Source organism: Podarcis cretensis (assembly GCF_951804945.1).
Source record: "Podarcis cretensis genome assembly, chromosome: 6".
NCBI classification, from domain to species: domain Eukaryota; kingdom Metazoa; phylum Chordata; class Lepidosauria; order Squamata; family Lacertidae; genus Podarcis; species Podarcis cretensis.
Window position 1 is genome coordinate 56,561,937 of NC_137175.1, and position 24,677 is coordinate 56,586,613.

The window sequence follows — 24,677 nt, forward strand, 5'->3', positions numbered from 1 at the left end:
CCCAGTGCTTTGTGGCAACCCCTAAATAATGGAATTCTCTCCCTCAGAGATGCATCTACCATCAGCATTGTATAGCTTCCACCGTATGCTGAAGACACCTCTCTTTACCTGGCCTTTGACACTTGTGATGAGAGAGCGAGAGCGAGAGCGAGAGCGAGAGAGAACTGATGGTAAATTGTTGTAATTGATCTTAATATTGTATTTTTATATTGTTGTAAACTGACTTGGGTCCTTGTGATGAAGGGTGGGTTGTAAGTCCAATAAACAACAACAACATGTGGCTCTGAACTGTGACAGTAATGTAGGGGCACTGGAATTGCTTGTGGGAAGTGGAATGGAAGAATGCCTAAAGAAGGCTAAGGAGAAATCTGGTATCTAGAAACAGTGATGTCCACTGAATGCACAGTTGGTCTTGAATCTTGAAGATATGGGTTCAAGCTCCACAGCTGCTGTGGTCTCTCTATATGGCCTTGGGACATATCTTACCCTATCTCAGCCTCAGTTTCACAGATGTAAAATGTGAATAATAAGTGATATACCTTACAAAGCTATAGTGAAAATGAATGCAGGCATTATGCTTTTATGTGCGTTGTTTTGATAACTGTTTTAGAGATACCGCTTACAGAGTTTTTTCATTTTGGGTTTATATGGTTTTATAAACAAATCAAATTGCAGAGAGCAATTTGCATTATACAATAAGCAGCATCCTACCTATCTTTATTAGCTGTTACTGTAGAATCACAAAAAACAGGTTTTGCTCTGATTGCCTTGTCCTATCTTCATAACTACACAAGGAAGTAGTTATCTTACTGCTTATGTATTGCAATCAAATGAAAGTGTTTTTTAAAACAACAGCAACAGGTAAATAGTACTATAGAAAATCAAAATGGGAGCCTGGAAGTTACTTTTGGTAATTTGAAGAGTCTTTGGCAGCTAGAGGACATGCTGGTTTAAATAATAACTTTCAAAAAAAATTTTTTTAAAAAAAATCTTTAAATACAAAAGGTGAGCATAAAATTGGGAGAAAATGTAAGCCTAAGACATATTTTTTCCCCATTTGCCAACTGCAAAATAGCACCAGCATAAGAGATTTCATCGGGTAAATTTATGGTTCTGCAAATGTTCCATCCATTTAAATCACCCACTCTGTGACTTGATATCTGCAAATCACCCTAAAACCTTGATAGGCTGAAATGCTAAATGTCAGAATGGGCCATCTAACGTTCATTCTTCTTGATAAACATGGAGGAGGATCTATCATAATGACATTGGGGCCTTTGGAGGAGCCTAAGGTCTAGCAATTATGCATATGAACTGAGTGTTTAAGTCTAATCATCAAGGAGGGGTGATGGATGGGTCATCCGTTCTTGTAGTTCTAAGATGCCTGCAAGAGCAGGATGGTCCCCAAGTGGCACCCATAAATTTTGGCCTTTCACAAATGCCCACATGTTGTGTCAGTATCACCCAAAGCCCTCATTAGTTAGACAGTGACCTTTGTGGCGTGACTATCAGGCAAAGGCCTGGAAGAGGCCAGCCTTCGATTAGCACTGCAATTTGTTCATTAACTTCTGACAAGAATTTGCAATTCTCAAAGACATTTCTCTTTTGAAAAGGTCAAGATCTGAACTGTGGCAGCAGCCCAGGTTTTGTAGGAGAGAGAAGAGGGGAAAGCACCTGTCTTAAAAATACAGCTAGAGCACAAATAAGTGCTTCATTATCTCCATTTAATCTGTTTTCAAACCCTCGAACTGGATGAGGTAAACCCAAATTTGGGGCAATCAGTCAGCATAGAAGACACATCATAAATCTCTCAGACAATTTATCTTGCTTTTTTTCAAAAAAACAACCTTGAAATTACAAAACATGTATCTGAAAACAAATTATCCCTAATTAATTAATTACCAGCCTCTGTTGGCAAACTTTACTGTACTGTTTATTTATGTGTTTTCTGATGTTACTTGTAAAAAGCATTTAAAGAAACAATTAACTTTTCTGCCACTTACAGCTGAGTTGCAACTAGCTTTGAATATTGTGAGGCTGCAGTGGCTTTAAGGCATTGGCAGTCATGACATTAATTTAAAACCCATTTTCCTCTCACACACAGCGAATTTGTGTGTCTAGCCACCGACACAATTCACTCTTCCAGCACTAGATATGACTTGTACCTGCAGAGAACAGCTGCTCAGTGTGGAGACAGCCATATAAACAAGTAACACTTTCTGGGGAAAACAGGGAAATGTACCAGAACCAGCAAAGGAAGAAGTTCTGAGGAAAAATTTACTTGCAGAAGACAGGTGTTGGTGCATAGACACTTGCTAGCTAGCTATCCCCAGCTACTGCACAACAATATCCACCAGATTAAAAGGGGTTCATGTCAGCTATAAAGAAGGGGAGGAGTTAACATGAAGTGAACATGATGAGGTAATTTATTATGGTACTGACATGTATGGTACTGACAAGTATAGATCTTGAACAGAATTCTGCACCTGTCATTCTGAAAGTGGAGATAGCTAAAGGAAAACAATGTGTTTAGGGCACACATACACTGACTGGTGGTTTGTCAAAAGGTTTTAAAGGTGTGCTTTCTCTGAGCCAAGCCTGTTTTACAGGGAAAGTTCAGGGTTCCAGTACTACAAAACAGAGCAGCTGGCATGAAATGTTATTTTCTGGAGACACAGTCCATTCAATTACACTCTTTATTGGAATTCAAAAGCTGTAGTTATCTCTTTGGCAGCAGCTGATAAAACCTTGCTTGCTACTACAGGCATTGGGCAAAATGTCAGAAGACCAGGCAAACATGAAGAAGAAATTTGACCCACTTTTGTAAAATCATAAGGGTCAAAGTCTTACATTAAATCCAGTGGGAAGATCTGGAACAAATCCCATTTGATCTACAATGTTTAATTCTGAGTGAGATTTACTTGGCTGCTATCATTTTCTAAGCTGTCCCTGCTGAATGATACCCATCATTTGCTGCATAAAAGGGAGCAAGAATAGATCACAAAATAAATCTAGAAATTGTTACTCAAATATTTTTAGAGAGACAGAGAGGCATTTGAGAGAGAGGCAAGGAGAGGGAATCAAGTGTTATTCTGCATTAGGCTGCCAACAGTAATAGAGCAGTATAGGCACAGAGAGAATGCCAGGCATGCAAAGAGCGATCTAAATCTTCATTAGTATGGGAAATACAAGAACTTTGTAAGCCTTATAGCAAACTATAGAAATGAAACGATTGTGTAGAAGCACAGAATAAGAATACTATATTGTACTGGGGTTGTTGCTTTTTCTTATTTTCTGGAAATATCAGGTGGAATTCCAGTGCTAAGGAAATTGTTGCTTCAATGCAACTATTTCTGCTTGCCCAATGGAAAAAATCTACAGTCTGCTCTAGATAGGAGGGAGGCACAGGGGCGTGGGGGTAAGAGAGGAAAGGCAAAGACCCACTGCTCTAAAGAAAGTCCTTCTGTTGGTTTCTGCTAGAAGAATGGGTTAGTTGAATATGACCCATATATATTACTTGTGTTTTACACACATAATAATGTGGGTCAATGCTTTCACAGTGACAGTGGTGTGATTATCAGTTCTCCTTGGCTCCATCTCATGCCACTAGGTAACATCATACTATAATCCATGTAGGATGAACAGGATCACATAGGGCAAATCACTAAGCATATCTAAAGTCAGATTAGCGGAAGGGCACTGGCATAGGAGCTAATTCCTTGGGGCCGAGGGGTCTATGGCCCCCTCAATAAAATACGCCCCCCCCAGTTGATGGGCATTGCCATTCAAATGGTGTACATACACTGCATCATGTGATCGATTATTCTGCAGCAAACTAATTCATTACTGTGGTGGTCTTTGGTTACAGGCAAAAAGTGGTTTTTAAAAAAAATTCATTAACCAGTTCATATTTAGGTACAACAGTTCTTTTTACCTTTTACTGGTACAACTGTGCCTATCAATTCCCACTTTTGTGAAAGTGCATCTGATGTGGCTATGAGCCCCAGTATTCCATCAGCTCCACTCAAAAGGATGAATAATACATATTATGTTCATATCTCTTAATTCCTCCAACTAAAAGTACCCTCTACATGGGCGAAGAAGCAGAAAGAGGTAAGAACTCAAAGGTATTCTTGTAGTAGAAGTTGGAGGGAAACACGTAAAATAGCCATAATGGTTCTTCCAGTTGCAATAGTGTTGCAGGGGGTTGGACTAGATGACCCTTGGGTCCCTTCCAACTCTACAAGTCTAGGGACAGCTGGTCCTATCTCCCTCATCCCAACCCAGTCTAACCACTGACAGAATAAACAGAAAGTAAAAAATCACTGACAGTCCATTTCAAACTCTTTATACAAACCCTTTATTATGATGCTATATCTAAACTGAATCTGCTAGTTACACACTCCATAATTCGGCTACACACTCCATAATTCTGATGGTGATAGAACTCTCAAGGGGGGCCCTTTTGCTGATCTCAACACTGAGGATCTGTAGAGGCAGAGGGAGTAATGGATTTGGGGCCAAAGTCATTTAGGGCTTTAAACACTAATGTGAGCACTTTGAACTGGGTCCAGAAATGAACTGGCAACCAATGCAGCTGGTTCAAAACAGGGGTTACATGCATTCTAAATGAAACTCCAGCCCATAATAGGACTGCTCAGTTTTGGATCATTGAAGCTTCCAAGTTGTGCTTCTAGGGCAGTCCCTGTATGGCATATTGCAGTAATCCAGTCTGGTAGTTATACAGCACATGGAATACTGTGGCCAAGTCATCTCTTTCCAAAAGGGTTCATAGCTGGCAAACCAGCTGGAACTAGAAGTGTCACTCCTAGCCACAAGGTCTCCAGAGCTCTCAGTGGCAATGCTGGATCTGGGAATACCCCCCAAGTTACAGACCTGCTCCTTCCTCGGGCGCAGGCTATAGCAGAGCCCCATGTCTCGCGGAACCGACAAGCTGTGCGCGCGTCCGGGCTGAAGGCGTCCGGCAGGCAGCGGCTCTCAGCGCTCGCCGCGGTCCCCGCACGTCAGGGCCGTGGAGGGTGCACCAGGCAGCCCCTCCTCACAGCCCCGCCGCCGCTGCTGCTGCTGCAGCAGCTGGGCCATGTTGCATTTTCCTCGCCTCTCTGCCCTCCTCCTCCGGGCAAGCGGCGTCGTTTGGACGGCAGCGCCAGCGGCAACTCGCCTCAGATCACCTGACACGGACCCACCGCCGCCGCCGCCGCCGTGGCTACCTTACCGTAAATACCCCAGCCCAGGCAGCAGCAAGTAGAAGCTGTTAGCGGCGGCAGGTTAGGGGTTAGGGGTGCAAATTACTTGCCTTGCCCCGGGTTAGGGGGCACAAATTACTTGCCTTGCCCCGGGTGCTGACAACCCACGCTACGCCACTGGTTGTAGGTAAGTTAAAACCACACTGATTTTTCACAAGGAGATTCCTCTAAATATAACTGCCTATTATATGAGCCGAATCCCCAATCATTTCAAATTTTTATGCTCTCTCCCAGCTTTTGATTGTCCACACATCTTTCCCCATGTCATAATCACCCCAAAACTCTTTGGCTTCCAATTTAGATGGCTCTGTGGATTCTGATTACTCCATTTGCCACCTGTTTAAATGGCAGCCGTCGATCCCAAGTGATGAGCCATGCCACATTGTTATGAAACTTGGACCCTCACTGGCTCTACTGCAAATTTGACTTGACTCCATTTGATGAGCTGGCAGGGGCAGAGCTTACCTCTGCATCTCTTGTAGCTCCAGTCACTTTGAATCAATGTCTGGCAAGTTTTAAAAACTGATGCTCATCCAAGGACTCCTTTTCTGCAGTCCAGAACTTTCATAAGCAATCCTCCCGTTTTCAAAGATGCAGATATGGCAGCCTGAGCATCTTTCTATGGCAGAAATATATCCTCCACCCTTGGCATTCCTTCTCATTGTTTTCCTCTCTTGCTCTTGAGATGCATTTGGCAACTGAACTAGACAGATGCAAAGCTTTCCCCCTCCTGTTTTCCAACAGAGGCATTTTGAGGTCTGAGTCTAAAGGTTCTTGGCAGAGCTGCCTGTTTTGTCTGGGTCAGTTTTGCTTTGCCGAGGTTAGTCTGTTTGCCTTCTAGATACAGTGTCTCTTGACCCTTACACAAGTGTGAGGAATTCAGCTCTATCAAGTGCATTTGTGAAGAGAATGAAAGGCTGAGTGGATGCACACAAGTTGCCCTTAGAGCATCTCACTTTGATGTTTGCCTCTGTTATATAAATAGTTCCTTTGATGCTTATGAATTAATAATTTGATTTCACATAGGTACACTAACTCAACACACCAGCATGAAAAGAAAATGGGCATTGCACTTTCTTTTACCCACAGGTCAAATGTAAGTAAGGCTTAAGCACGCCATTGTCCTCTAGAAGCTTAAAATAGGACCATGGTTATCAACTATGTGCAATATTTCATTTCTTTTTCCTTTGCAAACTGAACTGCTACAACTGTTACTTGATCTGTGAAATGCCATTGATGAGATTAAATTACCTACTTGTTCATTTTGCCCAAATGAGAGTTGAGACACTGTCAGGTTGATGTGATGAACTGCCCCAGGGCCACACCTGCCCTCTATGTAACTAGATACCTTCAGTGTGCCAAAATAAGAGATTTCTAAAGAGCTGCAGACCTCAACTTCCACTCCTTGAGATGAAAGTAAACCATGTTTTCTACACATAAAGTAGGAAAATGGCACTCCAAGTATGACTAATGGGCTGACATTTTGCTTTCTTCATCAAGATGCAGAGGCTTAAGGTTAAAATTTGAGAGTTGTGCCTACTCAGCTGCAAGTTATAGTTGATCAACTTCTTCAGACATGGAACTGTGAATCTCTTACACTGTTCAGCCAAACAACAACAACAATATATTTCTACCCCGCCCATCTGGCTGGGTTTCCCCAGCCACTCTGGGCGGCTTCCAACAAAAGATTTAAAATACATTAAAACATCCGTCATTAAAAACTTCCCTAAACAGGGCTGCCTTCAGATGTCTTCTAAATGTCATATAGTTGTTTATTTCTTTGACATCTGATGGGAGGGCATTCCACAGGTCTGGCGCCACTACTGAGAAGGCCCTCTGCCTGGTTCCCTGTAACTTCACTTGTCGCAGTGAGGAAACTGCCAGAAGGCTCTCAGCATTGGACCTCAGTGTCCTGGTTGAATGATGGGGGTGGAGATGAGCCTTTAGGTATACTGCGCCGAGGCTGTTTAGGGCTTTAAAGGTCAGCACCAACACTTTGAATTGTGCTTGGAACATACTGAGAGTCAATGTAGGTCTTTCAAGACCGGTATTATGTGGTGTCAGCGGCAGTTCCCAGTCACCAGTCTAGCTGCCGCATTCTGGATTAGTTGTAGTTTCCGGGTCACCTTCAAAGGTAGCCCCACGTAGAGCGTGTTGCAGTAGTCCAAGTGGGAGATAACTACAGCATGCACCACACTGGCAAGACAGTCTGTGGACAGGTAGGGTCTCAGCCTGCGTACCAGATGGAGCTGATAGACAGCCACTCTGGACACAGAATTGATCAGTGCCTCCATGGACAGCTGTGAGTCCAAAATGACTCCCAGGCTATGCACAACATCAGAGCACAACAGCAGAGGTGAAAAACAACAGCTCATGGGTATATATGCATACCATATTTTCCACAACAAATGGGGGAAGAGAGAGGAACCCAGTTTTTGTTCATTATACTCAAGTGTTCAGAAAAACAAGGATTTTAAAAAGTTGTTCCCACTCATTCTTTGCTTTGAGGGAAGGCTCTAGCAAGGGTCACTCTCAGGCTTACAATTCTGTACCAGACCTAAAGGCGTACAATGATGCAGAAGTGATGTAACCTTTAGTGGCAGAAATCATCTTGAGATTGTGCCTAGCAGCTGACTCATCCTACCTCTGTCTAATTACATCCTGATGGTGAGATGGTGGTGGCTGCTTTAGATACAGATGTAGCAACATAGTATGGTACTACAATGAAAAGTACACATTGTGATACCAGAACAACCTGACATCCTGGTTTGTAACATTGTGCTGACACATCCCATCATCAGATATATTTTTAATGGGAGAGTTTTACCTCATGGATTCTGAAATGCACGGATTGTAAAATCAGGATGGTATACACAAGAGCATGCAATCCACCAACTCTTAAGGAGAGAGTGTGACTCTTAGCATCTCTAGCTACACAGCATTGTCTGTAATTCATTTTACTCCAAGATATGCATAGAGTTGCTTTGTATATTTATAGGCTTTGACGGATGAGCCTATTAATATGGAGGCAAGTTTTTATGAACCTGCAAATGGGGGCTGTCCATGCAGCCGCTATGACAATTGTGTGAATTATTTACAGCTGCAGTTAATACAAATGGTATCTCCACAAGTGTGCTTCCCAGATGCAAGCCCAATAATTGTATCATACATACCTAGAGGAAAATGTATGCAGGCTGCTGGATTAAAACCAAGATGTAAGTAACACCTTGGCCACAATCCAGCATATTTAAATCCATTTAATGCCAAACCACATATTATGGTAAAACCACATTCACATTCAGGTGAGTGTGTGTATTTTAAAATAGCAGCTGTGCAGGTTTCAGACAGAATCAGTACTATAGAACAGGTGGAGGGTAGTTTAACCCACTTCTTCCATATCACAACTGCAGCAAAAATCACTACCTCTAAATCTGTTATTGGCCCAGGAGGGGAACTGCTACTGTGCTCCCTTGGCTGCTACTAAAAACATAAACATGCAAATGTGATGAATACACATTTAATGTAATGTGTGGCTTGCTTCTCATTTTAAAGGGCTTAAACACACTTAACTCTGTGTTGGATTTTGGCCAGTGACTTTGTGGCACTGAGGACTGCAGCCTGAGTGAAGCACTTTAAATCTCAGTGTAGCGAGAGTGTCTTGATTTAATTGTTTTGCATTCAAGAGCAAAATGCTATTACCACCAAAGAAATCCAAACATTAATTCTAAAAAATAATAATAAATGCATTCCCTTTGTCAAGTTAGCGGCTTGAGGAGAATGCTGCCCATCCAGGGGATTCTAAATCAATTGTGCTACATAGGTAACTGCCAAGACTAATAAGAATTTTGTTTTTAATTTGTTGTATATTTCCTCAAGATGTCACTTTTCTCATCAAGTAAGACTAAAGGCACTCAAACAGCTTATATCTAAAATAATACAGAGCTTAATAATGGCTTCTTGTCTTCTTAGAGGGATAAGTGAACTTCATTCTGATCAGGATTTGTATTTAAAACAACAACGAGCAGAAACAGGGAATGATAAGATGTATAAACTTGTAAATTTGGCATTACTCATTATACACCCTCTCATCGCAACTCCTTTCCTCTAATACAGTGTGAGCCAGTGTGTTGTAGTGGTTAGAGTGTTGGACTAAGATGTGGGGGATGGGGATTCTAGTCCCTGCTCAACCATGAAGCCCACTGGTTGACCAGTCACTATCTTAGCCTAACCTATTTCACAGGGTTGCTTTGAGGATAAAATGGGGAGACAGAGAACTATGCACATCACCTTGAGCTCCCTGAAGAAAGGTAGGATAGAAATGTAACAAACTAACAAACAAACCATGATTTAGACCCAAGTTTTCACTTGCTTGTAGCAATGATCATTTTCTTGTTTCAGGGGCACAGCAGAGCTACAGAGGGAGGGAGATCACTAAAGTGGGACATCGTGGGCAAGTGGGATCATTTGCTCTAAACTCATCCATTGTGGTGACAGGTGAGCAAAGTTCATTTGACACCAGGTAAGGATATACAGTCTTTCCCTTTTATTTCAAATGTTTTAGGTTCAAGCCTTAGCATTCACTCTCAAAGGTGCTTAAATGCCTTGGCCTCATACCTGGAACTAGGCAGTGTCACTAACTCTAGTTACAGCAATATTATTTGGAAGAAGTAAAGATAGAAAGGAAACTAGGAAGAAGTTTCTAAAGTGAGGTATAATGGGTCTGGCAACAAATTGCTTCCAGAGAAAACCATATGAATGTTTTTGCATTTTGAGAGGCGCAGAACTTTCTAAGACACTATTGTGCTTAATTGGGAACAATTTATTTTGGTTATCCACACACTTCACCTTGAGCCTGCTCAGACTTTTCTCCCACTATGGCCTAAAAGCTTCTTCTCAACTAAATGTGTATGGGACTATATAGTGTGTATAAGACTATAACCAAGTATCTAAAAACAGATAACTGGAAGTAGCATTTGTTGCCAGGCAAGAGCAATTATATATGTAGGCATATATGCTATGAAGGAAAGCCAATTGCAACAGAAATTGAGGGCCAGCCGGCTAAATATTTTATGGGAAATGTCTTTTGTAACAAGTTACCACAAAGATAGATAATCAACTCTGGATTCCGTACATATATAGTAATTTTATCCCATCTCTAAATATAATTGACTTTTACCTTTACTTCTTATGCTTTTAATGTAAATTGCAGTCTCACTTGTGTTGTTATTAATGGACTACATCCAATGGTATTACTGCAATTCACAAGAGTCAAAGACACTGTTCAATAAGCATGAACTAATCTGACACACTCCAGAAGGCCAAAGATCTCAAGGTGGTTCATTTACCCTAAATGTGTGAATGTTATGGAGCTAGAACAATAGGTGTGCCTGACAAAGGGCATAACTTTATTTTATGCAAAATAGTATTGTTTAAAATTAACTTAAATACAGCAGAAATTTACAGCCAACTTATTTTAGCATCGCCTTACTGATCTATTAGGCTTTGCTACAGCAAGTGATTGTAAATTGAAGTCTAACAACCCTACCCCAAATTTAATTGGGAGTAAACATTATATAGACTTGTTTCCAAGTAAACAATATTGGATTACAGACTAACAGTGTAGCAGTGTTATTTGAGCAGCTTGAATCTCACAGAAATATATGAGGATTTTCATACAGCCTTGAAAACCTTCCACAACAGATGCTTAACACCCAAGGTATTGATCTATCCTTAGCTATCACCGATGGCCACCACTCTGACATTGGTGGTACAGATCTTCGTGTTCAGTGAAGCTACCTCTTTCACATTTTAGCTCATGGAAAAGGCTCACCACAAGACACCCTGCAGTACATCCATGTGGCTTCCAAAATGTCTGGATAGCGCTACAAATTGCCCTGATACTTCAAGTGACAGTTGCCATTGGTGAGCCTATCTTTTCAAAACTGAAGCTCATCAAAACACACTTGCAGTCTACCATGACAGGCTCACATCAAAAGCCACATTTCAGAAAGATCTTTGTAAGTTTATTTGGCAGAGGAGAAAACCCAGGATAAAACATAAAATTATGAGTGATACCCAAGAGAGAGGTCATTTTGTTCTCCCTGACCTACAATTATATTTTGAAGCATCATGCTTACGTTGGTTGAAAGACTGGATTTTACTAAAGAACAGCCATCTGTTAGACCAGGAAGGGCATGATTTAAAATTTGGATGGCATGTGTGCCTGTGGTACAGAAAGGTAAGGGTATATGAGAGCTTTTCAAACCATATAATCAGAAAAAAAAATCTTTATAGGGTATGGGGAAAATATAGAAAACTACTGTAAAGAAAAACACAAATGTGGTTATCACCAACAGAAACCCTGGCATGAAAAAAAATCAACAAACTGGAGTACATACAAAGACCTTCTAAACATCACTGGGGAGGAATGTAAATAGAAAGAGTATGAAAAGATAAAATACCAAGTGACAGACTGGTTTCGTTACTACCAGTTGAGGGGGCCATTTAAGTTGGACAAAAAATATGGATTTGCTGAAAAAAACTCAGTTCGAAAAGGAACTGTTAGGATCCAAGGTCAAAAAATTATCAAAAATATGCAACTTATTGCTTGAGTGGGAGGCAACGGAGGAAACAGTAAAGTCTTCAGTGATAAATTGGGCTAGAGACATTGGACACAATATTGATTTTATATTATGGGAATAACTTTGGAGAGTAAATATAAGATTTACAGCATACTACACGTTTTAAAATTTTATGAAGATGCAACATAGGTGGCATTTGACACTTAACAGATCAAAATCAATAAAGAGTAACTCTTAGAAATGTAAAATAGCAGAAGGAACCTTCTACCGCATGTGGCGGTCATGTGGCATAATCAAAAATTATTGGGAAATGATTTTATACTGAACTAAAAAAAAGTTTAAAAAATCATTTTCTAAAAACCCAGAAGCATTGCTCCTGGAATTAATAACAACAGTAGTCTCAAAAAAAGAGAGAGAAATTTGTTCCTATACATAACAACAGCTGCCAGTGTTCTATTAGCCCCAAAATGGAAAACCGCTAAAGCACCAACAAAAGAAGAATGGCATATTAAACTGTTAGGATATGTGAACCTAGCAGGGATGACTACTAGAAGAAGAAACCAAAATGACGAAAGATATAAAGAGGACTGGGTATTGTTTATAGAATATATGGAGAAGTACTATAAGCAAACAATTTACCTAGCAGGATGGTAAGATTTTCAGCAGAGTAAGAAATAAAAGTATATAAAAGTTGTTGCGATAGGGTGAACTAAGAAAACACGGGGGAAAGAGGGGATAAACAGAACCATGGAAGGAGAGGTTAGGAAGCTGATCGGTCAAGGAATGTTTTCTGATTTTTTGTCTATTCTTAGAAATCGTTTAAAAAAGAAATATCTCTTTTCTTTATTTCAATTTTTTTTCTTTAGTGTATTATTTTTGTTCATATTTTGTTGATATGGAATCTTATCAGAAAAGCAAAAAAAAAAAAAAAAATTGAAAAAATAATAAAATAATTACTAATTATTATTATTATTTTAAAGTGATGGCCCTAGCAGAAAGGAAGGCACTACGCAGGCTTCAAACTGTGTTGGTGTGGCACTGAATGAAACATGAAGCATAAACTGCCTCAGCCTTTGGGGTTAGAACCTGTGAATCTCTTCACAACCTGGTAACTTACTGATATTATGTGACCAATCAACTGGTTGAATACAGCTTTGAAGAAAACTATGTAGCTGTACGTATGTCACCTGACCTGAATTGAGCATGAGACATATTTGGTGGGGAGAATAGGAAATATTTATTTTTAAACTTCGTTTATGCGAAGTCTGCTTTAGCAGACTAGTTTCTAGGCATATAAATTCTATGGGCCTACAAAATCTGTATCCAAATCCCCACTGTCACTTGTGATTATTAATTCTTTATAATTCTTTATTTCTTAAAGTACCATCAATTTACATTTGGACCTTGTAGAGTTTCAGTACGGAGAAAATAATCTCAAATTGCTTTTGGATCTGCACTATCTAAACATTTCAAATGCACACAGTGGTATTTAAAAATTAAGTGAAGCTAGCGCAAAACTAAAAAAAGCTCCCCCCGCAAAAAAAACCCCCAAAAACTTTTCTGTATGAATTTTCACTTTTTGAAATATGGCAACCCTATTTTAAGCACATGATGCATTTTAATCCTATTTTGCAAAGAGTAAATTCTGTCTATCCATCCATCCATCCATCCATCCCAAAGTTTGTAGATTTCTAGAGCTATTTCAAACAGAAGCCATCATTTCATCTTTTCATATATATTATTTCAAAGAAAAAGAGGCCCATTTTTAAAAGTGCATGAGGCATGAGAAGTATTATTTACTTCTAGGAAATAAATAATAAGTGCCTTGTGATTCTATGCCAATAGAGAGGTATAGAACTGGTACAAAAATCTCTATTCTGAAAGCTGAGGATGTTGCAACTAGTATTCATAGATTCCCTACACTCTTATCTACCCACACCAGTCTTTTTTACTCACTGAATTTTAGCATCCATCATTTTATTTGATTTTATAAAGCAACACAAAATCCCCTCATGCTATTCCATCATGTTAAACAGATGCTGGACCTGTATGTGAAAGGCGCATATTGGTACATTTTGTCACATGTAAATTGCATGCAAATACATTCAAAATGAATATGTTTATCATTCCTGAATTCTAATCCAGAGGTCTTATTTTTAAAATTCAGCTTATATTCTGACATGTATACAAATGAGTTTGACTCTGGAAAATAACTTCATAAACTTGGGGTTAGCAAAGCAATTAGAGGAGGCATCTGGGAATCATAAAATGTGGAAAAACAACATTTACATCTCTTGGTACCTCAAAGGTTTCATTTTCTCTCCACCCCACCCCCGCCGGCAACTTAAATGAATCATTAAAAATGTCACACTTATTTGTCGAAGATGGAATATGGTAATGCTAAATATTCATTTTGTAAAAAAAAGAAGAAAGGGCTGACAGAGCATAATTCTTAAAATTTCCTGGCAAAATTTATAAGTGGACACTAAAGCTTTTATATTAATTACTAGTACTTTATAGAGAGCCTTGCAAATGCATAAATATACTTCATCAAGGAACGGGAACATTTTAGTCATCTTATTCCTTTAGTCTTCTTATTCCTTTATGAGGTTAAAAATGGTCCTTTTACTTATGAAGGATACAAAATAGTAAGAAGAGTAGCTTTCATGGACCTAGTGATCAGAACAGTGATCAGAACTTGCCATACTGTGTGTTTGGAAAAGATAATGTAGCAGAGCCACAGCTGCCCACATTAATCCATCCATCTCAGCTACCTTTAGCTGCCTTTGCCCCCCAAAATGCAGTTCTTCATTTGTTCCATTACCAGCTTATCTGCATTCATTTTAATAATTCATATACTGCTTAATATAACAAAATCTCTAAGTGGTTCACACAAATTATAACAATAGAAACGTAAGCAAAAGGTCAGTACATAGCATCCAAATGTGATAAAAATATAGTAAAACATTAAGCTGAACATTAAAACAGAAATCCTGAAATTATGGCTGTGGGCTGTTACAATGCTTCAGTAAAAAGACATTAGAGACCCACGACCCTGAAAAGTCACTGACAGTGGAGGCAATACTGGACTAGATGAACACAATGTATTCTATCAAGGAAGCTTCATGAGATCCTATCATGGTATCACTGATTTGATGTCTACAAAGCTTAAGGAGTTTTGATCTACCATGACTAGAAAAAGGTGAGTACTATCAGAAGAAATGAGTGGTCACTTTTAAAAGTTAGCCATTAAGTGTGAAAAGAAAGTGACAATGTGCCACTATCTTAGCACCTTCCTGCCACCACAGACCTGAATGAAAGGAGAAATGAGCCCATTTCTGTCTCCAAAACACTCGATAATCAGAAGATTCTCATTATTTTGTTGTCCTATTGAAAAGGCAGTATGTGCACCACAACAACCGTGTTGTTTAGTGGCCTGTTCAGATACCATTTCTTCCCCTGGATGCATATTCAGATCAGGAAATGAGTCAAGGGCTTAAGCATTCCTTTGGTCTTTCATGATGTGTGTAGACAGTAACAACTATTTATATACTAAGAGATTCTATATTTCCTCAACATGTAATATCTCCATCTATGACCCAGCAATATAGGCTTTCATTTCTAATATGTAAAGGTCTGAACAGGCCTTTGACGTCACTGACATGTGCAGAATTAAACCATTTCTGATATTAAAACTTCATTTCCTTGTTGTTTTAGATAGTGTCCTTTTCCTATACATTTTTTTTTGCTTAGGTGAGCCTGAAAGAATTCCCTGCTTAATGAGTAGATCAATTATTGTTCATAGAGGAAGATACTGTCTCTTTAAAGGTTATTTGAAGGTTGATTGTTATCTTATTGCTTATATCCAGCAAATCTATTCAGGCTTATGAATGAATTTGACCTTTTTATAGTTAGTGGGAGGAAAAAAAAAACAGAACAAAAGTTAATTTAGAACTCTATACTACAACACTTTTTCCCAGAGAAATGAAAGGGCATTCAAATCGATACCTGCACAATAACACTTCTGATGAATGTTTGTACCCAATTTTCTCATTTTGCTAACTTGAGATTGGAAATTTTGAATAGTTTTCAAAGACCATATTCTTTATGTGCTGTGAAGTATGTGGTATTGTGTCCAAACAATGCAAGGGGATAATCATTATAGAAGTATCACTGGGCCTGAAAAGGTCAGTTAGTTGGAAATGTCAGCTTTCAATGCAACTATGCTGGACCTTCGTAGGCAAGGATCCAATTAAAGGGACATGCCAAGGTGCATGGAAACATCACAGTGACCTAGAATAATAATAAGGTGTTGCAGAAAGATTTCAAAAGTAATGGTGTTAGCTTTTCAAATGCCTTCTCTATGGTTTTTATTTAACTTGATGAAAAACCATTTCCTTTTTTTTTTAAATGAAATTTATTAAGAGATGAAAAACCATTTCCCGACAGAAAAAAAACACTCGCACAGACTTAATATTCAGGTTTCCTATATACTGTGTGTGTGCACCAAAACTAAATGTTAAGCAAGCAAAAAGACCAATCTTACAGTGTTACAAGCAGCTCTGCTATAATTTCTATTTTTAAAATAACACCTAGCAACGAAAGTGACTATGCTAGAAATTGGGTTAAAGAAGAGTCCCATATTTAGTCAGAAAACAAAGATGGGGGGGGGGGCTGAGGAGAAAATATAATATCCCTATATATTCTGTGGGGATGCATAGAAGCTCCTTTCCGGAGTAGCTGATTTGTCTGCCTACCACAGCAAAATACTGGATTGTATCGTTAGCAAGGCTTGCATCACTTTGTATATGACCATCTAGTTTTTAAAACTGCTGCAAAATTGTAAGTATCATCCAGTCATCTAAGCATACAAATTATTTTGGAGAAAGACTGGTGATACAAGAGAAAAGATAACACTGGTCAACAACAAATTTGTTGTCTGCGTTTCTTTCAGCTGATTTAGGATGAATCTGATGCGCTGAATCCAAAAATCACATTGGTTTTGCTCAATCAGGTCAAGTTTTTGAGCTATGGCCACATGTCTTTTTTTTACGTTTTTGTTCACATGTGCGCTTGTGTGGAGCATTTTAGAAGAAGTTGTGGGGGTAAAATGCCATGTCGGATAATTGTTTTGATTGGAAATGATTATTTTAATGACAAGAAGTATTCAGGTCCGATAGTTCTGGGTGATTATGTCGAAAAGGGATCAGTTTGAAGTCATAAAACCTCGAAATCTTCCATAAATTGGTCCAGCAAAGCATAAAGTTGGGGGATCAAAACTAAGTTAATGGGGCAGCCGCCCCACAAAGTATCCTGATCTTCAATCAGCACGTCGTCCTGTAGCTCATTGTGATGAAATTCCAGTGCCTATCTTCGGAGAACTTCCTGACATGCCTCCAGTATTGAAGGACATGAAGAAGAAGTGGTTCTTGAAGTTGATGCTCCACATCCATTTTCCCAAAAGGAGTTGAATGATCTAGTTCACGACCTCAGCTTGTCAAAGGACTCTGCCGAACTGTTGGCATCCAGATTGAAGGAAAAAAACCTCCTCTCTGACAGTGCTCGCATCAGCTTCTTGCGCAACAGGCATCAAGAGTACCTCCGTTTTTTCTCGGAAGAGAAGGACTTGGTGTACTGTGCAGATATTGCGCAGCTTCTGCTCAAGCTTGGAGTGCCACAGTACGAACCCAAACATTGGAGACTGTTCACTGACAGCAGCAAGCGATCACTGAAATGTGTTCTGCTACACAATGGCAACCAGTTTGCCTCTATACCCCTGGCTCACTCGAGTATACTGAAGGAGAACTATGAAGCGGTGAAGTATGTGCTGGAGAAAATTGGTTATGATCAGCATAAGTGGTTTATTTGTGTTGACCTGAAGATGGTGAACTTTTTGTTGGGACAACAGTCTGGCTTCACCAAGTACCCATGTTTTCTGTGCATGTGGGATAGTAGGGAGCGTGCTCAGCATTACACAAAGAAGGACTGGCCTGTGCGGGAGGAATTGGTGCCTTGCAAAGAAAGGAACGTCATCAACGACCCTCTGGTGGACAGAGACAGAATACTCTTCCCACCGCTGCACATCAAGCTCGGCTTAATCAAGCAGTTCACCAAGGCTCTGGACAAGGATGGTGACTGCTTCACTTACTTGTGCCAGGCTTTTCCAGGATTGACCATGGAGAAGTTGAAAGCTGGCATCTTTGACGGTCCTCAGATCTGTCAGCTCATCAGAGATCCAGAGTTCGGAAACTCAATGAACGAAGTGGAACTGGAAACGTGGAAGGCATTTGTTCTGATAGTGAAGAACTTTCTTGGCAACCATAAGGCCAGAAACTACGCAGAACTTGTCAACAACATGCTGACTGCTTTCAGAAACCTGGGCTGCAACATGAGCATCAAGATGCACTACCTATTTTCACATATGGACCGGTTTCCTGAGAACCTGGGTTCAATGAGTGACGAGCAGGGGGAGAGATTCCATCAGGACATGAAAGAGATGGAGACCAGGTATCAGGGTCGCTGGGATGCAGTCATGATGGCTGACTACTGTTGGACTCTGAAGAGAGACCTCCCTGCCGCTGAGCATTCCAGGAGTTCCAAGAAACGGAAGTTCAAGCCCCGATGTTTGAAAAGAGGTAAAGCAACATGCAATTTACGTTTACTTACCTTTATCAAGGGACGCAGGTGGCGCTGTGGGTAAAAGCCTCAGTGCCTAGGGCTTGCCGATCGAAAGGTCGGCGGTTCGAATCCCTGCGGCGGGGTGCGCTCCCGTCGTTCGGTCCCAGCGCCTGCCAACCTAGCAGTTCGAAAGCACCCCCGGGTGCAAGTAGATAAATAGGGACCACTTACAAGCGGGAAGGTAAACGGCATTTCCCTGTGCGGCTCTGGCTCTGGCTTTGGCTCTGGCCAGAGCAGCGATGTCACGCTGGCCACGTGACCCGGAAGTGTCTCCGGACAGCGCTGGCCCCCGGCCTCTTGAGTGAGATGGGCGCACCAACCCCAGAATCTGGCAAGACTGGCCCTTACGGGCAGGGGTACCTTTACCTTTACCTTTTACCTTTATCAATTCCCACCATTCAGTTTACAGAAAACCTGACCTGATGGAGAGAAACGGATGCCATTTCCTGATTCAGCAGTGCAAAAATACCCTAAATCAGTTGTAGAAATCTAGACAACATTCAAAAAGTAAAAAATTGTTGCCCAGTGTAATTTAGGCTGGATAGACAAAAGTAGATGAAGGTCATGTACTTCAAGATGTGAATATTCATACAACATAATGTCAGGTTTCAGCCTCAGACCCCAAATAAAATAAAACGCCTGTTTCGAATATGAGTCCAGTGAAGGGAGCTTATGTAAACAGCAAAGACTTATTCTGGAATCATGATTTGGAAGATGCAAAAGCTGGTCTGAAGAACAGAGGCAATGAAGCATGATACACAAACAAGATGGAAGAATAGGGTCGGAGTCCATAGCTGTTGGATCTCCATTTTGCTCAATTGATTGTGACAGAATGGAATGGCTGCTAGGAGGAGAATTTATATGAATATCCTGCATGAGGGGACAAACAAGCAATGGCATAGGAGAACCTGACAATAGCCCCCACGCAGCTCTTTTCGCATGGGGTATTTCTCTGCTGTGTAAACAGAGTACACTTTTAATTTGGCAGCAGTTTTAGAAGTTTAGGTGGACATATCCAAAGTGATGCAAAGCTATGAGGAACAGAGGCTACAAGGACTGAAAAGGCCATTTCTGCACCTGAAACTGGGAAGCTGTCACACAATAAATCATTCCGTTTATGGCTTTAAAAAAGAAGCCTAACCTCTGCTCCCCAGGTATTGCTGTTCCACCCCCTCTGTACACCTGCCTGCTGATTTTCTACTGTGAAAATATTCTTCTGCAGGCAGCCAGGATTCATTTGAAGGACACACAAATATTGGATCATGTTAGGAGGCAAGCTTGGAAAAAGAACAACTAGGATTGCTGTATCTTGTTCCTCAGCCATGTCTCTGAACCAGTTGCTATCTCTCAGCCTAGCATACTCACAGGGTTGTTATGAGAATGAATGGGAGGGTGTGTGTGGAGGACTCATGTATGCTGCCTTGGGCTCTGTGGAGGAAAGGCAGGATATTAACGCAATAAATAAATAAATACTATTGTGAATTCTCTTACATGGTTGAGGTTTCCCTTGAAAAGGCCCAGGATCTTTTTGTATCCCGTGGATGATAAAAATGCCAGAATCAATATTTCAGAGCAGGTTTAAGTATTTTGCTGAACTAAGTTACTGAGATGCTATTTTTGTAGTCTGTTGGGATTTATTAGGATACTTCTCCATGTCCCACTGCTACTACTTTATCTGGTCATGGAATTAGGTAAATCGGATGAGGAACAGTATCAGAAGTTACTTTTGCTATCTCAGAAATTATATGATATTAGAAAACTCCATGATGGCATTATCCCAGCTGTTCCAGCTGTGCCATTCGTGCTCTATGAGACCTGCACAGACCAAGAACCAATGGAGCAGGCCTCCCGAAACTGATGCCCTCAAGATGTTTTGGATTACAATTCCCATAATCCTCCTGCCCATTGGCCATGCTGGCTGGGAATGAGGGGAGCTGTAGTCAAACAACATATGGAGGGTGCCAGATTAGAGAATGTTGCAATTGAGTGCACTGGATGTGCAAATCCAACATGTCAGTACTGTAGTAACTGTAGAATGCAAAGCTGGGAGAATCCATTGTAAATCTATAGCTGGACAATACCATTTCAGACTGCAAGTGGGAGCTAATTTTATAAAATGCTCTCATATTCACGCATACACACACACACTACCCAAAGAAATGTAGAATGTCAGGGAGAAGGCTAGACTTTCTAAGTGTAGGGATTATCCCCACCCCAGTAAAGAAGCATTCAGCTCCTCACCAGCAGTCTGAATTGGTATAGTCCAAACACAGGTCTACCACCCCAGCAGCGGTTTATGCAAAGCATACCATGGCTGATTAAAAACAGGAAAACTAAGATGTAATGATTACATGAGCAGTAATGGCTTAGGGCTGCAATCCCCCTTGATATTGGTGGAATGTACGTCCGAGAAAATATGCATAAGACCAAGGTCTCATCTACTAGCCTTGAAAACTAATCCCTCTTCCCAGCTTCCATAGAGTTGTGTAAACATTATCTCCAGAATTACTATTTAACCTCGCAAACAGATTAACGTACTTCCCTACCTGCTAATTTATTTGCCCTCTTCTTCTGAGCATTATTATATTTTCTTCAGCGCAGACTGTCATTAATAGGAAGATATGTAAGAATTCATTTTAAAATACAACAGCCTATGAAGCTCTCACCAACAAACATGAAGAGTAATTATGTGTGGTTGTTTGAAAACTCAGCCAGGATCCCTTGACGTGTACTTTGATCAGAATCAATGTAGTAATAATTAGCATGGCCTATTAAGAATAGTTGGAGCATGAGTTTCAGTGGTGAACAACTTTCTGTCACATTTTATTACCCTGTATCATTTTTACTAATAGGTGTATTATAGCTTCATGACTTTGAGTTCATATTATTTTCATGCTTCAATTAGTCAGAAGCGTCCAGAATGTTCAGGACTGTAATAGGAATGGCTTTTCAGAGAGTTTTAATAGTGGAATTTGTTCTTAAGCAACTTTCCCCAAAAAACACGTCTTGAAGCTTTTCTTTTCATCTAATTTTGCACGGCAGTTTCCTAGGCAGTGGTATGGAGGAAAGCAAGCCTCAATCAAAGGAGAAATACAGTAAATCTCACATATCATCCCATTTAACTCTAGGAAGGTTAACATATTATTTTCTAACCAGTGAAGAATTAACTGAGCAATGCAGAACTGCATCTATAATTTGACACAATAAAACAGCTCTAGCAGAAATGAAAGCCACCTGAAAATTATCCATGTGTGAGTCACAAATTAATGAAATGGAGATAATCTTACATTTTCATGTTTAAATGAGTTTTTAAAGAGAGAGAGCATAGAGTATTGGATACACCAAGGCAATTTTGTATGTTCAAGTTTTTGAGTGCAATGAGCTATCCCTCCCCCCGACATACAGGCTTGGGTGGGGCCATTTGGAATTGTAGTTGTATCTGTAACTCTTGTTTACTTCTCTCTCTTCTATTTCACAAATGACACTGATTATTCTTCCCTCATGAGGCCCAAACCCCCATCATTTTTGTTCAGTCTGGTACATCTAGGGCTCCCATGCAGTTTGCAAGACCCCTAGTACCACTCTCCACTCTCACACGTCAACCATAATGCTCCATGCCTCCATCTATCTCATTTATAGCAGCAAATAAGCTGTTGACCCAGCCACATGGGAGTTGTTCAGTCTGTATATAGCCCTGTTACCATTTTAAGTTTTGTGATTATCCCATTTTGGAGTCTCAAGCAGCATCAGCATTTTACCTTCTGATTCTTTTGGTACTTGTTATAATAAACTTTTTCTAAAACCTGAATTGGTATTCAGTGGTCCTTGCTAATTCCCCCTAGTAATAGGACTACAGTACAACTTCTTCATGACACACTATCTCTCTAGACCCGAGATCTCAAAGTATTACACCTATATAGCGATGTGTTAAAACATAAGGCATAACCTGAGATATGTGTAGGCTTGGTAACATCACACTGCCTCTGTGTTCTATGCTGGAGTTTTCTTTTTGGTGAGGTGGAAGCAATATATGTCAGAAGCTTTGCACAAGACAATACAAGGTCTCAAGGGATCTCCCTTGGGCTACATTAGTCTTCTTCAGCTCTAATCCTCCAATGCACCATGATCACCATGCTCTCAGAGGAGATCAGAAGAAGCCAAATGCTTTGGATTTGGATCCTTGCCATTAATGCTACATGGTATTAGCTTTCAGTTTTTTTCTATTTATTACCCACAACTCAGACTTACTCCAATGCTTAGCTGCGACGACACAGAATGAGGTGTGCCATGCAGTGTCTGCTAAGCAGAGTCATCCAGCCTTCACCCCACATGGCCAGTTCTGTTGTTTTGAGCACTTAGCAGGAAACAAACAAAACTAGTATGAACATTATTGGCATGATTAATCGCCACCGTACTAAACAGACAAGTAGCACTTAATAATAGCCATGCTAGTATGTTCTTCAGAAAGCAGTTTTCAGAAACATTTTATTTTAATGTAGTATTTTTTAATAATATATTTTTCAAGATGACAAACACATTCTCTCTCTCCAGCAGTGAGCAATGATAATATCGGCTTCCTCTGTTCTTTAGTAAATATCTAAGTTTACCACTGCAGAGAGTTAAATGGAATGCTTCTGTGATACTTGAACATACATTGTGAATTATAGCATATCTACCCTGCAGACATACCACTAACAGTAACCCCAGGAGGCTTAAAGAAATATCAGCACTCAAATTCACAGAGTAAAGGTCTGAAGAGGCAGCTCTGTGAACGGATAACTGCCCGCGGCTTTACCAAGCACAATATAGCTGTCAGTTGTTATTATGTTAAAGATTTTCTGGTGAACAGTGTTTTTCATTTTGCATGTCAGGGAGGGGAGAAAGAGACACATTCAGACAACCATCTCTTTAAGAAAACATAAAAAGAGCTGAGCCTTGTGGCTTACTCACCAGGGTTGGTTATAGTCAAGAGGTCAAGTTGCCGCTGTTGCTGAAAAACAAATGATAAAAGGAGTTGCTGAAAGATGACTAATTTTCGTAGGTCAGCTTAGACATGCCAAGCAAGTGTTCTGACATTTGCAATAGAATTAATTATGACTTACATGGCTCAATGTTATTCTTTTGGATGGAAGCCATGTGCACCGTGCCCAGCCCTTTGAATGCCTTCTCTCTTGCACTCTTTTAGAGTGTTGGTAATTAATTTAGTGGTAAAAATGCACATATGCATGTCTGCTTAGATTTAACAACCTTTGTCAAACCAAGGAAGCATTTAACAGCAAAGGTGATTATATGATTTAAAGTGTGGTACTGATGTGCAGGATTCTGTGGCACAAATTAGCATCCTTGTTGTTGTTTTTTATAAAAATAAAACAACACCTTATTTTCACAGTGGAGGAGTAAATGAGATAGAAGTTATATAAAAGTTAGATAAAAGTGAGAGAAAGAAGCCTTGGCTAATCAAGGGCTTTGTTGTTACCACAAATAACTGATGCTGTAACTATACTTCCAGAAGCTTGATGCCGCTGGACACAATACCAGCATGTGAAGGAAAACAATACAGAGAACCAGGAAGCAGAACTATAAACATCGAGGCCCACTTCATGACCAGAACAGCACTGAAGTTACCTTTGCATGGCTCCCATTACTATTCTGGCAACATATATCAATCAATCAATCAATCAATCAATCAATCACCTTTCACATATACCATATATCTCAAGGCAATGTACAAAACATAATAAACTAAAACAGTAGTGTTTAGTGTTAAAAAACAATAAAAACAGACACCAAACAGCAGAGACCTATTCATCCAACTGGGAAAGCTTGGAGGACAAAAGATGGCAGGAATTAAGTCACATGGTTTTAGAGAGGTGTGGAATCCAACCACATGGAAGCTGTTCTCACATCACCTCTGAAAATGTCAGCCCTTGGATTCAGGAAATATATGCACAAATTTTCAGTGAGTAAAAGCAAGAATTGCTTCAATGCTTTTCTGAGATACAGTTTTCCAAAACTTTGTTAGATGGTTCAGTGAATTTCAGATATCCTACATTCAGGGAACCCTTTCCACATTGATTTGACAGTCATGGTGCTATGTACTGTTAAAACCTGATAATTGGAGTGGGGCATATTTGCTCTACAGGGCCTCTCG

The 24,677-nt window shown here is 40.1% G+C and overlaps 1 protein-coding gene across 1 annotated transcript in view; it reads right to left on the minus strand.

Annotated features, from left to right (window-relative positions):
- The window catches only part of BEND5 (BEN domain containing 5), a 734,690-nt gene that overhangs the window by 354,800 nt on the left and 355,213 nt on the right, over window positions 1–24,677 (minus strand). Inside the window, exon 6 of the mRNA XM_079980403.1 lies at window positions 23,477–23,516. Within this exon, the coding sequence (XP_079836529.1) occupies window positions 23,477–23,516 (40 nt within the window). The remainder of the gene's footprint in view (window positions 1–23,476; window positions 23,517–24,677) is intronic.